This window comes from Bos taurus, chromosome 5, assembly GCF_002263795.3.
Source record: "Bos taurus isolate L1 Dominette 01449 registration number 42190680 breed Hereford chromosome 5, ARS-UCD2.0, whole genome shotgun sequence".
In the NCBI taxonomy this organism is placed as follows: Eukaryota; Metazoa; Chordata; class Mammalia; order Artiodactyla; family Bovidae; genus Bos; species Bos taurus.
Genome location: NC_037332.1, coordinates 82,865,549 through 82,884,877, shown reverse-complemented (window position 1 = coordinate 82,884,877; position 19,329 = coordinate 82,865,549). Strand labels below are relative to the sequence as shown.

The 19,329-nt window shown below is 36.3% G+C and overlaps 1 protein-coding gene across 2 annotated transcripts in view; it reads right to left on the bottom strand.

Annotated features, from left to right (window-relative positions):
• INTS13 (integrator complex subunit 13) overlaps window positions 1-19,240 on the bottom strand; it is a 30,448-nt gene extending 11,208 nt beyond the window's left edge. Inside the window, exons 1-8 of one of the 2 annotated variants that reach the window (XM_059886664.1) lie at window positions 18,692-19,240; window positions 17,477-17,712; window positions 15,238-15,312; window positions 8,561-8,763; window positions 8,091-8,171; window positions 6,471-6,561; window positions 4,784-4,912; window positions 2,973-3,057 (exon numbers count right to left, since the gene is read on the bottom strand). In XM_059886664.1, coding sequence (XP_059742647.1) covers window positions 2,973-3,057; window positions 4,784-4,912; window positions 6,471-6,561; window positions 8,091-8,171; window positions 8,561-8,763; window positions 15,238-15,312; window positions 17,477-17,701 — 889 coding nt within the window. In that variant the 5' untranslated portion in view covers window positions 17,702-17,712; window positions 18,692-19,240. The remainder of the gene's footprint in view (window positions 1-2,972; window positions 3,058-4,783; window positions 4,913-6,470; window positions 6,562-8,090; window positions 8,172-8,560; window positions 8,764-15,237; window positions 15,313-17,476; window positions 17,713-18,691) is intronic. The other variant, NM_001046499.2, reaches the window with a different exon arrangement.
• Between the last annotated feature and the right edge of the window lie 89 nt (window positions 19,241-19,329).

Below are 19,329 nucleotides of genomic sequence, written 5' to 3'. Positions count from 1 at the left end.
TCCAGCCCAGCGTTTCTCATGAAGAAACATGAGAAACATCTATGCAGATGTACTCTGCATAGAAGGTAAATAAGCAGGGTGACAATATACAGCCTTGACGCACTCCTTTTCCTATTTGGAACCAGTCTGTTGTTCTGTGTCCAGTTCTAACTGTTGCTTCCTGACCTGCATATAGGTTTCTCAAGAGACAGGTTAGATGGTCTGGTATTCCCATCTCTTGAAGAATCGTCCACAGTTTATTGTGATCCACACAGTCAAAGGCTTTAGCATAGTCAATAAAGCAGAAATAGACATTTTTCTGGAACTCTCTTGCTTTTTCAATGATCCAGTATTTTTAGCTGAGCTCAATCAGAGGAATCACTATCAAAGGCAATTATAGTTCTACAAAATATATTTCTTAAATAGTAAGGCTTCTGAAGGGCTTCCCATATGGCTCAAGTGGTAAAGAATTCACCTGCCAGTGTAGGAGAGGCAGGAAGGAGATGTGGGTTTGATCCCTGTGTCAGAAAGATCCCCTGGAGGAGGAAATGGCAACCCACTCCAGTATTCTTGCCTGGAAAAATCCCATGGACAGACAAGTCTCAATCCATAGGGTTGAAAAGAGTCAGACATGACTGAGTCGCTAAACACAAGGCTTGAAAGTCAAAATTACTCTTTCATCCATGTGCTGCAGAATGGATGTTGTGTTAGTAGGCATGAAAACATTAATCTCACTGATGTCTCCATCAGAGCTCTTGAGATATCAGACGTACTGTGCAACGAGCAGTAACATTTTGAAAGAAACCCTTTTGTCTGAGCAGTAGGTTTCAACAGTGGGCTTAAAATCAGAAGACCCTGTTGTTACTTAGAATCAGTAAACCATGATGTCAACTGATGTGCTATTATCCGGGCTTTGTTGTTATGCTGATAGAGCACAGGTGGAATAGATTTAGCATAATTCCTAAGGGCCCTAGGATTTTCAGAATGGTAAATAAGCATTGCCTTAAACTTAAAGTCACCAGCTGCATTAGACCCTAATAAAAATGTCTGCCTTTCCTCTGAAGCTTTGAAGTCAGACACTGACCTCTCTCTAGCCATGAGAGTTCTAGATGGCATCTTCTTTCAAAAGAAGGCTGTCTAATCTACACTGAAAATCTGTTGTTTAGTATAGCCAACCAACTTCAGTGATTACTGAGCTTGATCTTCTGAATAACTTGCTGCAGCTTCACATCAGCAGTTGCTGCTTCACCGTGCATTTGTATGTTTTAGAGTTTCTTTGCTTAAATCTCATGAACCAGCCTCTGCTAGCTTCAAACTTTTCTTCTGTATCTTCCTCACCTCTTTCAGCCTTCACAGAATTGAAGAGTGAAGGCCTTGCTCTGGATCAGGTTTTGGCTTTTGGCAATATTGTGGCTAGTCTAATCTTCTATCTAGACCACTGTAACCTTCTGCATGTCACCACCAATAAGGCTGTTTCACTTTCTTATTATTTCTCTGTTCACTGAAGTAGCACTTTTAATTTCCTTCAAGAACTTTTCCTTTGTATTCACAACTTGGCTAACTGTTTGGCACAAGAGGCCTCACTTTCAGCCTATTTTGGCTTTCAACATGCCTTCCTCACTAAGCTTAATCATTTTGAGTTTTTGATTTAAAGCGAGAGATGTCCAGATAATGAAAATTAAAACAAAAATAAACAAATGGGACATAATTAAACTCAAAAGCTTTTTCACAGCAAAGGAAATCATAAACAAAATGAAGTGATGACCCACAGAATGGGAGAAAATATTTGCAAATGATGTGATGGACAAGGGATTAGTCTCCAAAATTTACAAACAGTTCATGCAGCTCAATATCAAAAAACAATCCAATCAAAAAATGGGCAAAAGACCTAAAGAGACATTTCTTCAAAGACTATATACACATGGCCAAGAGGCATATGAAAAGATGCTCAATATTGTTAATTATTAGAGAAATGCAAATCAAAACTACAATGAGGTATCAGAATGGCCATAATCAAAAAAAATCTGCGAACAATAAATGTTGGTGAGGTTGACAAGAAAAAGGAACCCTCTTACACTGTTGATGAGAATGTAAATTAACACAGCCATTATGGAGAACAGTACTGACGTTCTTTAAAAAACTAAAAATAGAGCTACTGTATGATCCAGCAAGCCCACTCTTGGGCATGTACCTAGAGAAAACTAATTCAGAAAGATACATGCAGCCCAATTTTCACTGCAGCACTGTTTACAACAGTCAAGACACAGAAGAACCTAAATGTCCAGTGAAGACGAATGGATAAAGAAGGTGTGATACATACATACCAAGGAGTATTACTCAGCCATTAAAAAGCATGAAATAACACCATTTGCAGCAACACGGATGGACCTGGAGATTATCTAATCTGATAACATCAGTATTTTTGTGTCTCAGGGAATAGGGTGGCCCAAGAAGAAAGAGACAGAGAACAGCCAGTTTGTGGAGCAGTCAGAAACATTTATGGGTAAGTTCTCTGTCTTATATGGGTACAGTTTGTGGTACCCCAAGACAATTACAACAGCAACATCAAAGACCATCGATCACAGGTGACCGTAACAAATATAATGATGATGAAAAAGTCTGAAATATTGTGAGAATCACCAAAATGTGACACAGAGACATGAAGTGAGCAAGTGCTATTAAAAAATGACAACAATAGATTTGTTCAACAAACATTCAATTTGTTAAAAAAAAAAAAAAAAAGCTACATCTGCTAAAGCAAAGCATGATAAAACAAGGTATACCTGTATTTGTTCCATTAGCCTCATCTTTCCCAAAGTATACTCAATAGAACACTAGGTTCCATGGCGATTAATGGGTGACACTGTCAGATAAGTTTGCAAAGGGATGAACTAAAGTCATCAGATTAGTTACTCAAGAACATCTTAAAGCTGTTAGTATGTTTTCCTATGTTAGATCTTATAAAATAATACTTTCCAATGTCTCTTACTTACCACTTTTTAGGAAATCTACATGTGCATCTTTGTGATGAAGCAGCTCCACATCATAATTGGCAGATGTGTTAGCATGTTGTTCTTCCTTAAAGCAAAATTAAAAATAACTTGGCTTTGATTTTTAAAAAATGAATTAATTATTCATTTTGCTTAAAGTGAGATCAAATATACTCAACAGTAATTAGCTATAATAATGGGACAATGTGCTCAGTAATTAATCTATTTAAAGATGCAATAATTTTCCAATTCAATACAAACTATATGAAAAAAACTACTGGCTACATTTCAGCAATAAAGTAATGGTTTTTATGTCAGAATTAACGTAGATGACTAATCTAGAAATTCAGATTTTTTTTTACTCTGAATGCATTGTCCTGCCAATACTTTTTTATACACAAACATGACATAACTCAAATAGTTTGCTAATTGTACAATAGTTGTTTAAAGGAGGAAATAGCATCTTTAAATTCCTATAGTAAATTAAACAAGCACCAATTATATAAAATAGCAAATATAGACTAATAAACAAGTTCAGCAACTTGTTTTCACTAAACAGTAAATAGAAACTTTAGTATTATCTATTTACAAGAAAGAGACAGAGATTGAGGAGTCACACCAGTAACACACAAATATGGTCAGATTTAAAAAGTAATGTATCTATCATCCTCAGAGGATTTTGCTTACAACTCATGAAATTATATAAAGTGTATCTATTATGCTATTTTACTTAATTGCTTCCTCACCGAAACTGATCTATTAAGGCTATGATTTCCACTGAAGAGCCTCCCACTGGTATAAGGAAGGAATTAATAATGAAAATATTACATTTCTCATGCAAATTTGTTTTTATAATATGCAAAAAAATACAACTGGACTTATAAGAAATGAATTTAAATGTTTAGATATACTGGCTACTTTATGTTTGTAGACATAAACAATACAATTAAACTTAACTCCACTCAGTAAAAATTCATGTGAAGCTTTCTATAGGCCAGGCGTCATACTGGTCTTAAGACAACTAAGTAATATAATGAAAACGCTGTTGCTGCTGTTATTTAGTCACTAAGTTGTGTCTGACTCTTTTGTGACCCCATGGACTGTAGTGCTCCAGGCTCCTCTGTCTGTGGTATGTCCCAGGCAAGACTACTGGAGTGGGTTGTCATTTCCTTCTCCGGGGGATCCTCCTGACCCAGGGATTGAACCCACATCTCCTGCATTGGCAGGCAGAATCTTGACCACTAAGTCATCAGGTAAGCCCATAATGAAAATGAAAGTTAGTAATAGATTCCTAAGAAAATCCTTTAGTAAAATCATAAGACTCATATGGTAGTTTTTCAACTAGAATAATAAACTTGTTTAAAATCATAAACTTTTTTCCCCTAGTTAGACCTATCAGTTATAAACACCTTTATAGTGTGTATGGAAGAACAAAAATAAAGGAAACAGATCTACTAGAACACACGAAGTGAGTTAAATCTAATAACAACTGTCAGGAAAAGAATCACAGAAAAAAGTAATCATTTCAGATGAAAATTATATTTTGACGAAAATAATGAGAACAAAATTAAAAACAAAAAAGCTGATACAGAAGGTTCAAATTAGGAAAAAAATAGTGCATTTTGTTCTGTGATCCTTTCATGTTGCTTTTCATTATTTACTAACCTGGTCAAAGACACTGAATGTGGGCTAGCAAAACAGAAAATATGATATGGGAAGAAAGAATTAAGGTTCATTAAAACAAATAATACATATCAAGCAAACATTTAAAAAGTAAAGCAGTTTTCAAAATAACAAGAAAAAAAACTGCCTACCTTCATTGGAATATTAGTAATAGTAGTTGAAGCCAAGTCGAAATGCTGCTGTACTAAAATATTTAATTTGGTAGCAAGATGCCGTCCTGCACGAACACTATGAACTTCACTGGTTAAAACGGGGGACAACTATAGAGGAGTATGAAAAAAAAACACACAAAACATTAATACATTGTAACTTAGGGCTAAATATTTTACTTCAACCCATAAAAATTAAGTACTTTAAAACTTTTGAGATAGGAAACAAAAGATCCATAAGTTAATCATAATCATTATCTTAGTAATACATATTTATTCATTCATTCAGTCAACAGGTAAGGAGAACTTACTATATTGATTACTAGAAATTGTGAGTTATTGGAGGATACAGCAGTGAACAGGGAAAATCTCTGTCCTCTTGAAACTCAGAGTAGAATAATCTTTGATTTAAATATATATTTTAATTTATAAGTTTTACTTCTATTTATCTATATGCAAAATTGATTTGAAGTGACCCACAGAAATACTGTAGAATAATTAATTTTGTGAAGAAGACAAACCTCTGCAGATAACACTGCTCATTACAAAGAATGAAAATCACTACAAATGTCATATTTTGTCACCAATAAATGTAATAAGGCAGCCAAAAGTCACTTATAACAAGGTAACATTTTATTCATTCCAGGGTAATATTTATCGTAAGTAAATTGTTTACTTATCATAAAGTCAAAGTACTGTCATGTTATCAAGAGTTACAAAAAAGCTAACAAAAAAATGGGTTTACACTGGAAATCACCTAAAATACAATGACAGAGATAACCTAAAAAAAAAATTAAAAAATACTAGTAATAAAAAAATTTTTTTTAAAGTTATAAAAAAAATTCATTAATACTTTAGATGTTTATAATAAATAATGCTAAATAAAAAAAACAGAAATAAGAACATATACATTTAATATCATTATATAAACACATATATCTGTATTGCTAAACACAGACCACTGATATGGTCTATGCTATGTGAATCCATTTAATAATCAACAGACTCATCTTTTCCTTTAAAATTGTGCCAATTTATTTGAAAAGTAAAACTAAGGTTGGAAATTAGTCTTTTCCCTTCTGGACAGGTAAAATTAATTTCTTTTCTATAGGAGTATATTTTGACTAAAGAGTGTATTTTTCTTCTAATGAGGAAAAAAAAGAAAGTTTTCCAGAATAAGAAGTCATTAAAGCAATTTGGCTCAGATGATAAGAGTCTGACTGCAATGTGGGAGACCTGGGTTCAATCCCTGGGTCAGGAAGATCCCCTGGAGAAGGAAATGGCAACCTACTCCAGTATTCTTGCCTAGAAAACTCCCATGGATGGAGGAGCCTGGCAGGCTACAGTCCATGGGGTTACAAAGAGTCAGACACAACTGAGCAACTCACACACACAAACAGTAATTGAAATTCGAGAAACAATACAGATTATGTGTGGTTTGACAATGAAGTTATTTGAAATAAACATTAAGAGGCAAGCAAAACAGAAAATACTTTCAAAATCTACAATTATAACATAAAGCACCAATCCAGGTATTTTGCCATACAGGTAGATTTCAAAACTAAATTTTCTTAGCAGAAAATGTTGGCAATCTGATCATTCTTATGCTAAGCCTTGTGTTTATCATTAATAACTAACAATGACCTCTTCTTCCATGACCTCTACTTACCTCTTTCTTAGTACGATCAGATACAAGGCTGTCTTCACCAACAGGGTAGGTGTGGATCAAGACTAGCTCACATTTCTGAATCTGCATGAGACTTAAAGAAAAACTTTTCACTTAAAATATAAGAACACATACTATGGAAAGAATTCAGGCAGGTAAACCATAAACATTTAATATACTAAAACAGTGTATAAATCAGATTAGTACAGTTAACATAAAAGCTAAATATTCGGAAATACTGTATAATTGCTATCCTTCTATGAACATTTAATGAATAATTTTTATGAATTTAATTCAAATGCAAAAATGATCATTTTCTGTGTGTTTGAAGGATAAAAATTCTTACATTCTGGTATAATTTTCAAAAGATAACTGCCACAGAGAAAAATGAATATATTGTGTATTAATTTCCCTTTCACTAGTATTTAAATGGCAACCCTCTCCACTATTCCTGCCTTGAAAATTCCATGTTCCAAGGAGCTTGACAGGCTACAGTACATAGAGTAGGCTGCAACTGAGAGCATACACATACATACTAGCGTTTTTAAGGGCAAAATCAGGCAACTATATGACCTATAATTGGTTATCTCCAAGAATACAGGATCTGTAATACTAAAAAGTTACCCCAACTTTTTATCCGTGTTTGCCCCTCCATTTTATTTTATTTAATTTTTTAAACTGAGGTGCAGCTGATGTACAATAATAAAAGTTGCAGGTTTACAACACAGTGTGATTCACAATTTTAAAAAATTATACTCCATTTATAGTTACTACAAAATATTGGCTATATTCCCCGTGTTGTACACTATATCCTTGTAGCTTAGTTATTTATATACAGTAGTTTGTACCTCTTAATCCTTACCCCTAACTTGCCCCTCCACCCTTCCCTCTTTCCACTAACTACTAGTTTGTTCTCTGTATCTGTGAGCCAACTTTTTATTTTAAAATTTCCAAACCTACAGAAAAATTAAAAGAAAGGAACTATTCAATGAACACCCATATATCCTTAACCTATATTCACTGTTAGTTACATTCATTTTCATTATAAATGACTAAATAGATGTACAGTTTCTTTTTTTCACTAAGTCATTTAAGAGTAAGTTGCAGAGGCAATGATACTTCACTCCTACATACCTGAGCATACTTCCTTCTCCTAGTGAGAATAATCCTACTTGTTAACAATAATACCAGTACTCCACCTAGAAATTTAATAGTAGCTCAATCTAACATATACTCCACACTACAATTGTCCCAAACATGTCTTTAGTAGCTTTTTTCTTTTTAAAAAATTCATACAATGTAATTAGCTGTAATGTTTTGATTTGGCATTTTATAGATTTGTAACAGAGTATGAGATCTAGCCATTAAAAATATGCATTATAAATTTATTTATTATATTATCCTTCTGCTCACCTTTCCTGTGAGCAAAAAGTAAAATCTTATAGTGAAAGGGAAAATGGGACAAGAAGTTGCTGATCAAACACATGTTTTGACTAATTTGTAGAGCCAGTAGAGAAGTCAAGGGAATGCTACCAATTACTAATCAAATTACTGGAATAATTATAATGAAATAAACAGGACCATAAAAATGGAATATTTATTCCATTTATGGATTTTACTCACTGATCTGAATTTGCAGCAAGTTTGTTATGCTCATGAATTGTTTCTTGGACACAGTCCTCAAGCATTCGCACATGACTATCACTATGGGATAGAAAAAGATATAAACAAGTTAAATAAACAATAAGAGAAAAAAATTAATTAAACACACTATTCAGCTGTGGTATCATGTTACAGGCACTTTAATTACTGCGATAAGGATTGTCTGTAGCATGCTCATTCACAATATCAAACAACCAACTGAATGAAAACCTAGAGAGGGGAAAAAAGTCAAATTGACCTACATCATAACAATTCAAACAGTTTCACTGAGGTGAACTGGATATTTTAGAACTGGGAACACAGCTGTGATATTAGAAAGGCCACATGTGATATGCTTAAATGCTAACATGTTGCCTCTACTTTTTTAAATTAAAAACTATAGTAGGACATGAAAAATTCCTCAGTAAGAATTACTGTGATTAACATCTCACCTTTTTGCATTAGTAATGCAAATTATCCGTCCTCTATTTCCAACACGTTCTGCGTTCTCCATCAGCAGAGTACGAGCCTCATGTTGGTATTCAGTAATTTTACAGAGGGTTTCCACTGCTGCAACGAGACCATGCAGAATACTGCAGCATTCTGGATCTGCCCGTGGATTAGGAGGCCCAACAGCAGCTAATGCTGCCATCAGCTAAGTAAAAGGGGAAACAATTACGTTGACAAGAATAAGCACAAGTCAGACAAAGGCATCACAAGAAATGGAAACTATAGACCAATGTATGTTATAAACATGGAGACAAGTGTCTTCAACAACATACTAGCAAACTGAATCCAGCAACATTTCAAAAGAATTATATACCATGACCAAGTGGGACTTATCCCAGGAATGCAAAGTTGATTTAACATCTAAAAATTAATTAATGCAAATGCTATCAATAGAATTTTTAAAAACCATATGATTAGCTCCAGAAAAAGCATTTGACAAAAATCTAAAATCCTTTCATGGGTTGAGAGAGGATTAAATGAGCCAAAGTAAAAAAATAAAATAAAATCTTTTCATGATAAAAACAGTTAACAAACTAGAAACAGAAGGGAACTTTCTCAAGCAGATAAAAGGCATCTATGAAAAACCTACACATAATATCATGCTTAATAGATGCATTCCCTCTAAGATTAGAAACAGAAGGATATCCACTCTCACCATGTCTATTCAACACTGTACTAGAGGTTCTCTCCTGGGCAATTAGGAAAGAAAAAGATGTAAAAGGAATTCAGATTGGAAAGGAAGAAGTAAAACTATCGCTATATTGCAGATGAAATAATCATGCATGGAGAAAATGCTAAGGAATCCATTAGAAATTTTCTAAAAATAATAAAACTCAGCAAGGTTGCAAGTATATGATCAAAAGACAAAATCAACTACACTGCTATGCACTTGCAAAGAAAAATTCAAAAGTGAAATTAAGAAAATAATTCCATTTACAATAGCATCAAAAAGAATAAAATGCTTAGAAATAAATTTAACAAAGGAAATGCAAATTTTATACTCTGAGACTAAGAAATATTCTTGAAATAAATTAAAGATCTAAATGAATAGAAAACACTCTACATTTCTGGATTGGAAGATTTATTATTGTTAAGATGACAATACTACCCAAACGGAACTAGGATTAAATATAAGCCCTGTCAGAATTTCAGGTGACTTTTCTGATAAGCAGATTTGAAAGTTCATATGGAACTGCAAGGATCCAAAATAACTAAAACAATCTTTAAAAGAAAGAGCGAGGACTTTGTTCTATGTATGCATAAAGATACATTCGAAGGTCCAGTTAAAAACTAATAGTGATGGGGATAAACGATGTGCCGGTAAACCAGTTCTCTTAACAAAAAAAAATTCCTAATTTGTAGTGTTTGCCAGCATCTATGGTTAAAAACTCCCATGATAGCTTATTTCAATCTTTCACTGAGTGCAAAGGTGAGATGGGATTCACACACTCAGCTCTCTCAAGCTACATAAGCAGGCTCTAGTATACCACTAACTGGAGCAGGGGACAAGTGGGAAATTCTTCAAAGCCTAGCTTTTATTTACACACACATGTATGTACATATGTACACAGGCCAATATATATGCAAATTTTATTTTTAAACTACATAGGTATTACCTATTCATAAACAATAATCCAAAAAGAAAAAATACTGTGTACACATCACTATAAAAGTTCCTGGTTCACAGGAGAAACTGCTTTTTAGGAGAGGAGTGCTGTGGTCACAGGAAAGCAGCAGAGAGAAAAGTTTATAACTTTTGGTGTCAGATAAATATGGGCTTAAATCCTTGCTCTGCCTTACAGTGGAAACAGTGTCAGACTTTATTTTTCTGGGCTCCAAAACCACTGCAGATGGTGACTGCAGCCATGAAATTAAAAGACGCTTACTCCTTGGAAGGAAAGTTATGACCAACCTAGATAGCATATTCAAAAGCAGAGACATTACTTTGCCAACAAAGGTCCGTCTAGTCAAGGCTATGGTTTTTCCTGTGGTCATGTATGGATGTGAGAGTTGGACTGTTTAGAAGGCTGAGCGCCAAAGAATTGATGCTTTTGAACTGTGGTGTTGGAGAAGACTCTTGAGAGTCCCTTGGACTGCAAGGAGATCCAACCAGTCCATTCTGAAGGAGATCAGCCCTGGGATTTCTTTGGAAGGAATGATGCTGAAGCTGAAACTCCAGTACTTTGGCCACCTCATGCGAAGAGTTGACTCACTGGAAAAGACTCTGATGCTGGGAGGGATTGGGGGCAGGAGGAAAAGGGGACGACAGAGGATGAGATGGCTGGATGGCATCACTGACTCGATGGACGTGAGTCTGACTGAACTCCGAGAGTTGGTGATGGACAGGGAGGCCTGGCATGCTGCGATTCATGGGGTCGCTGAAAGTGAAACCAATAGAACCTGCCCCACACTAGTATAATACTTGTAGACTTCACTTAAATTTAGCTAACAAAAATAAGACTCTTGAAATTTGACACATTTTTTAAGTAACATCTACCATGTACAGAGAGGATAGCATTATGAGATGTACGAGAAGAAGCCCTGAATCTAAGCATGTAAGTCAAACTACCTCTGGCCCCTTGGGCTTCAGTACCTTCACCAGCACGAAGAAAGAGCCAAAGCAAAAAATGTCTACAATCCTTCCAGCCTAAACATTCTTCAATCAATCTACTTCAATTTTTTCTCATGATTATTCAAAATAACTAGAGAAAGGTGTGACATGGATAACTAAAGCTAAACATAAAATGTGTCAACATGGAGATGATGATACATAATTTATACAAAATGTCAATTACTTTGTATCATCCTGAATACCAATGCTTTGCTATATGGTTGCATTCACAACTAGTTTCCCTTCAGTTCATAATCTAAAAGCAACTCTTGTGATATAGTATGATATAATATTTCTTTACCTTCAGAAAGCAGAAGGAAGTACTACAGTAATTCTCATATCATCAGTATATCTACCATTATCAAATGCATACCTTTTACTGCACTGCAGAGGTGCAGTAAGGAAAATCTATACATATTTGTACTTATTTTTATTCATATACAACTAGAGAAGCCTCAGCCTTCTTTCACAGTACCTCTTGAAAGAACAAAACAGAATACATGCTATTTCTAAGAGATTGTACAGGGGGAATGAATGCAATCTTTAATATTTTTTTCAAGCAATTAAAGAATAAAGATCATTCTGGAGTGATATAAATGCAAAGACAAGCCAAAGAACAGCCCTCCTACCCACCTGTCACCTTCAGTGAGTTACCTCAAAAGAAAAGAAGATTAGAAATGTTTATATATTATGTTAATCACAACATTTTAAGACCAAACACTGTGATAAACACATTTTCTCGTAAGTATTCAGTTTAAAACCTCCATTTATATGGGATTAATTCCATTAAAGGCTTCCCTGGTGGCTCAGCTGATAAAGAATCTGCCTGCAATGTGGGAGACCTGGGTTTGAGCCCTGTGTTGGGAAGATCCCCTGGAGAAGGGAATAGCCACCCACTCCAGTATTCTGACCTAGAGAATTCCATGGACTGTATAGCCCATGGGGTCGCAAAGAGTCAGACACAACTGAGCTATTTTCATTAAAGGATATCCATTAACAGAGAATTTTTAACATGAAATAGTTCAAAATAATGTATTAAAATATTTCACTAATGCTTGTCTCTCTTGCTCATATTCATCAGTGAAGAACTTTGTAGACTGAAGTCTGCTATCCAACTAAACAACAGCAAAGAATGCAATCTACCACAAACTCAGTATCCTTAGACACATGTTTAAAAAGCATAAACTTGATGTATTGAGCATGGGTTTATTTCTGCTTCCTCCTAAAACCCCACTAAAACTGTAGTAAAGGAATTTAATTTTAAAAAGCAAACACCAAAGGCAGGGGGGCAGAGGGGGGAACCCCAATAAACTCACAAATATGAAGAGAATGGAGGAGCAGACAAGAGAATAAACAAGAGATGTCAGCAAGAATGTATGGAGGACAGGTAATCGACTTAGCAACACTGAATTAGCTGAATCTAAGCGCCTACAGGGGAAAAGCAAGATGATACGCTTTTCAGAATCTAGGAGAAGTTCAGAAACTGAGGTATCAAGTACCACACAAAGCAAGAGTGAGCAAGATACTGAAAACTGAACAAGTTGACGTCAGTATAAAGTACAACTTGACTCCCAAACTTACACCCTACCCATACAAATGACCACCTCTCCCCAGACACAGAATCACATCCCTTGGAGGAACTGAACCAGGAAGTTACCAAACAAGGATTTCACCAAGTGCAGCAAAATATAAGGGTAAGACACTAGACCAGTGCTGCCCAAAAGAATTTTCTGTGATGATGGAAATATTCTATATCTGTGCTGTACAGTAGCCACTATCCACATGTATTTTATTTGAGTATCTGAAACATGGCCAGTACTACAGAGAAACTGAACTTTTTAACTGCATTTTGTTCAGTCACTAAGTCATGTCCGACTCTTTGTGACTCCATGACCTGCAGCCCACCAGGCTCCTCTGTCCTTCACTATCTTCCTGAGTTTGCTCAAATCCATGTCCAATGAGTCAGTGATGTCATCCAACCATCTCATCCTCTGTCATCCTCTTCTCCTTTTGCCCTCAGTTTTTCCCAGGATCAAGGTCTTTTCCAGTAAATTTAATTTTAAATAGTAGCTATTTAATAGCTAATAGTAGCTACATATGGCTGGTACATTGGACAGCACAATACCAGACCAAAACCAGAAAGACTGAGTGGAAGTTCGATATTTTACCTACCATCTCCCCTGGTTCCCAGAAAGCTGATTATCAGGTTTACAGCATAGAGATAGAAGAGTGTAAGGTCTTCCCTGGAGACCCTGGGTGGTCCCAGAGAGGTGATCTGTCCATTCTGACACCCAGAGATCTCCCAGGGAGAACAATTAGATAACTATGACAAAGACCAGTCAGCAATACCTACTTCATAACATGCAGATCTTCTCACTTGCTGCTGAGTGCCTTTCTTTTAAACAATACTGCATTACCCAAGTATTAGCAGGCATTTAAGAAAAGCCTCAACATGAAAAGAACACGGAAAACACAAAGAGATCAAGAGAAAACATCAAATAAATTACTAGTACCTTCATATTAAAAAATTACACCCATAAAGCAAGAAAAGAAAATGACAAACATGTACATAATTAAAGCATAAGTAAAAGTTCTTGGAAATTAAAGATATGATCAAATAAAAAGTTCCATATAAGGATTAAAAGGAGATAGGTAAAAGGCTCAGAAAGAACAATGAGGACCAAGGAGAAAAAGAATAAGGGAATTAATTCAGGAAGTCCAATTTCCCACTGATAGGGATTCCAGAGAGATGCAGAACACAAAGACAAGAACACTATCATAGAAACAGTACAGGGAAATTTCTCTGGAAGAAAATAAACCCTAGCTCAGTGAATGACAAAAGACCCACACTGGGGCGAATACTTGAGAAATTTCAGAACAAAAGGGAGAAAGAAAATATTCTAAAACGTTACAAAGAAATATTTCCGTTTTACAAAGGAAAAAATATTTGACTTCTTGACAAGACTGGAAGCTATATAACAGTAGAGTAAGGCCCTCAGGATTTTGAAGAAAAAATTATTTCCAAACTTCAATTTTTATATCTCTAGTACGAATAAACTGTAAGGTAAATTACAGAAATTCTGGAGGGTATATCCTGCCAAAACAAGAGATTACACACACACCAAAAAAAAGAGGAAAAAAATTGGGAACTGAAAGGCAGGGAGCAAGGAGGACGACAGCAGGGCAACAGGCCTAGAAACGCAACCAGTTCCAGCTGCAGCCCAAGACTGAGCTCCACAAAGTTTTTCAAGGGGAAAAAAAAAAAATCAAACTGCCTAATTTCTAATTCGCCAATAATAAAAACATCGAAATTTTTTTGTAGAGACATGAGGAAAACAGCAATATATTCTCAGAAAACTAACTATATTAAAAGCGAAAAAAGTAAATATAAATTCCAGAAATACATAAAAAAATTGTACAAGAAAGGAAATAACACAGAAGTCAAATCATTGTGCTGTACATCTTGAACTTATACAGAGCTGTAAATCAACTATATTTTAATAAAACCTTAAACAAAACACAAATGAAACAATCACATACACTACTTGGCTTAGGAGTGGATAATCCTTTATGTAGACATAATGTAAACATGGAATTTTCAATTAACCAAAACTTCTGATATAACAGTACTGAGAAAACCAGGGAATGGAACTGGGCAGTCATAGTGGGATATGCAAGAGAAAGTATAAAAGGTAAATCTTCATTGACAATAATGATAAATAAGATTTAAATTAGGAACTCTATAAATAGAAGTAAAAATGTTATTTAGAAATATGGAAGTAAATACTAGATGAGCTAGAGAGTTCAAAGCTTGCTTCTAGGAAGTGGGGAAAGACTGGAAGGTAGATAGCTGTTTTTCTTTTAGTGTTAGTTGGTATTTTATAATTACATGCAAATACTACACCAGTAAAAAAATTATTTTTAAGGAAGTATTACTGTACTCACATATTTTCAAAAATGGCCACAACTCAAAACCTAAGCAAAAAAACAAAAGAAACCTAAGCATACCTCCTGCAAATTTTGGTCTTCTTGAGTCCAAGAATTTAAAACATGTGCTCCAGAGTCACTTACAATGAAATTCACCTAATAGAGTTCAAAGAAATAATTAGTATTCAACTCCAATTCCACTCAATTACATATTTAAAATATTTAATTATAAATATCTTTTAATATATGTAATACAAACACAAATTGAAGTGCAGTCTCTAGCACTAGTTTGCTGACTGATTCATTCATACATACACAGAACACCCAGTACCAGGAAAACAGTTCTGCCCCTCACAACGTGGGGAACATCCGGGGTTCTCAGATGTAGAAAGACAGAGGGCAGGGCAGGAAGAATACAAACAAAAATAAACTAACAAGATGATTTCAGAGAATGATAAATGATATGAAAAAGAAATTGTTTAGCTTTTTTAGATCAGTTGATCAGAAAAGGGCTCTCTATAAAAGTGGCAATTGCTGCTGCTGCTGCTAAGTCGCTTCAGTAGTGTCCGACTCTGTGCAACCCCATAGACAGCAGCCCACCAGGCTCCCCTGTCCTTGGGATTCTCCAGGCAAGAGGGGAATCGAAAATGACCAAAAGAAAACAGCCAGGGAAAGAAATGGAGGTAGAGAATACTAGGTACAGCAAACTGCAAATGCAAAAGCCTCTGTGTACTACCACAAGGTCAGAAAAATATGCTGGAGTTGTATCACATAAGGCAGTGGAGGCCAGAAGAATGGATTTGGACTTCATTCTAAATTTTAAAGTAAAATGCAAACCAAAAAATACTATCAGGTAAGATGATGACAGTAAGGACATATTAGAAAATACATCAGAATATGGCTGTGTTCTCTTTTGGGAGGAGGGTGAGATTATTTATTCTTCACTGAACTATACGGTCTAATTCATGATCTTTTTTCTTATTATCTGTGAAATACTAGTTTTGATTTCCCAGTAAGTTTGATAAGTAACCTTTTCTCCTGAGGTTTATCTGACAGGAACATGTCTTACTGGCCCTTTTACTCACATTACTGCAATGAAATCTTACAACAATCATAGGAAGGAGGTGTTATGCTGACTAGGGAAGAAACTGAGGCTTGAAGAGATGAAGCAAAAAGATCAAGGTCACACTGCTGGTTGCTTAATGATGTCAGAACTTGAACCGAAACCTATGCCCTCAACCACTACATTATGCTTCCTCTCATACTTTTTTTTTATCCTACATGATACACAATTTACAGAGGGACTAAAAGCAATTTATATTTAATTTAGAATACATCTGAATGTGTAATATATATTAGACTTTCCATGTTCAGCCTGACTGTTACTCCTCTGCCTATGCCAGTCTATGAACTGGCTAGGTCCCAGCCTACTCACTCCAGTATTCTTGCCTAGGAAATCCCATGGACAGAGGAGCCTGGCAGGCTACAGTCCATGGGGTCGCAAAGAACTGGACATGACTGAAGTGACTAAACAAGAGGTCCCAGCCTACGCTGCTCCAAATGAGACAGAAAACACATCATCCACTGTGGCTAACCAAATGACTTCCCTTAAATACAACAGTTGAGATTCTGAAACCTGAAGATCATTTTCATACTAGAAATTTTTATCAATCTTACATTTCCCTTCTTACTGATAAAAACAATTTCCACTTAGCATTCTTAAGAGTATTTCTTTACAACATGGCCAAACCCTGCGGCGGTTTAGGACACTTTCACTAAAACTGTAAGCAGCCTGGTTCTGAGAATTCTGGTTCTGCCTCTAACTAGCTATATGACTCAGAGCAGTTGCTTCTTTTGACCTCAGTTTCTGCATCTCCAACAAGGCAATAATAAACAAGACTAATATTCACATGAAACACACCAACATACTCTGACAAAGTGCTTTCAGCCAACATCCCTTCTGCTTATGCTGGCAACAGTTCTCAGTGGTCAGTGTCTGTTCCATTCTGGTTATTACATAGTTTGAATATTGTCCCATTAATTACAGTAATTACTGCATAGGACTGTTGTGAGAGTCATAGGAGTTAATAAATATGAAGCACATGTAAGAAGAGCTTTGTAACTGTAAGCTGTTATTATTATTGTTGGCCCCGATTAAATATATGTAACATATTAATCCCAAAGGGGCGTTCCATATACCACATTTTTAAAGTAGCAAATAAACAGTAACTCAAATTGATAGCAAATTCATATATAAAAAATGTAACAAGCAGTTAAGTACACCCCCGAAATCATGATTTTCCTTGTACTTCACACTCACCAGCTTTTTGAAAGGAAATATGTCATACATTATCCTACAATATTCCATGGAAGATTCTACTGAGCAAGTCCACAACGATTTAGATATGGGGGCCAATGGGATGATTCCTTGGGTCCTATTCTTCACCAGCATATCAAACTCGACATGCTGTCTGCATGACTCTGCCATGTAAGGGCAGTGATCCACGACAAACACCGTTTTATGAGATTCAGAAAAAATCTTCATCTTGTTTCAACCTGTAAAGGATAAAATATATTAGCCAAACATCTTATATATAACATTTAATCTCTTAAATTATTTCTAATGACTGTCTCTTTTCCTCAAGATGATTTGGTAGGGAACATAAATAATCAGGATTCAATGAAATTTATCCAACAAAGGACAAGATTTAATGAGGTCATGACAATAAAGTAACTATCAATTCAAGGGATGAGCTGCTCCATATTAACCTGTTATTCTACCGGAGGCAGGGAACACTGCAATCCATGCATACATTTTTCGCTTTTGGAATGCACTTAAACTTGTCAACAGAAAATATTTTTACAAATAATCGAATTGTTTCTCTTACACAATATCAAACATAATAAACGACAAGTACTCTTCAAATACACGTTTGATCATCCTTGTTAATTGACATCAATTACATATAAATCCCTAAACTTAATTCAGTCAGTATTTTGGGGCTTCCCTCCAAAAAAAATCCCAAGACTTCTGAAGAAGGGTAGAGGGGGAGAAAGAATGAACTGGAAAGAGGAGTGACAACAAAGGGAAGTCCCAAACATAACAAACATCTCCTAGGATAACTGTGTATCAGGTCTTCGCATTAGGATAAGGACCTCAAATTCACGTTCTCCCCCTTAGCTTATGAAACACCACGGTAAATTTATCATGTAGAACAGAAAAACTTAGGTGCTACCATCACGCTGGTGGGGAGGAGGAACTTCAAGAACTTTTCTTATAGCAACTCCCTTGCTTCGCCAAGAAAATCTTACACTGAATAGACAAATCCACATTCGAAAAGCACATGGTAAACAGAGCAAAAGTGCTCATCAAAACTTTTTACAATCTACCTATTTTCTTCTACTGCTTTCAAACGTATTTCCCCTTCATGCAAAACTCTTCTTTGAGAAACCTAGACAGACTCTGCTGGAAGGTGGGGGGTAGAAAGTACAAGGTGAGTGGATAGGGAAGACCTCAGGATCGAGGTTCGCTTACTTTCGTGCCTGGTCCTGCAGTGAAAACGAACAGAGGCTATGGACCACAGCCTCTCTGGAAAAGGCTGCTGGCTGGGTGGGGAGGGTCAGCGCACAGTCAGGAGTGACTGGTACCAAAGACAGGGGACTATGCTTTCCCCGTTCATCTCTTAGCACACCGGTCCTTCCCAGGCTTCCTAAATGCAGGAGCGCGCGCGCGCCTGCGCGTGAACACAAACACTCACACACTCGGACTGGCGCGTGCGCAAAGCACTCTTCGATAGCCCCGCCAAGCTGCCCTTCCCCCTCGGCGGGCCAGACGCCCAGGTCTCTAACAGGAAGAGGGCGGAGCTAAGAAAAAAAATTGCCTCCGACCCTCAAGATTTTCTACCCGCTAATTTTCCCAATCACCCATTGGGAAGACTGATCCCGGCGACCTGAGAGCCTCCCCAAGAGCGCAGTACCAACCACAGCACCAGCTAAACCAGTCACGGCCCCCTAAGAGCAAAGGGCTCCCACTAGATCTCCCTGCTCCGTCTCTCCACCCAGCCCGTTTCCCCTAGCAAAACTCGCGAGACTTTGCGAGAGGCCGAGCAAAAGCCCGAGTGTGGACTAGCGGGGAGGGACGTAAAGTGGCCCGCCCCTACGACTTGCGCATGC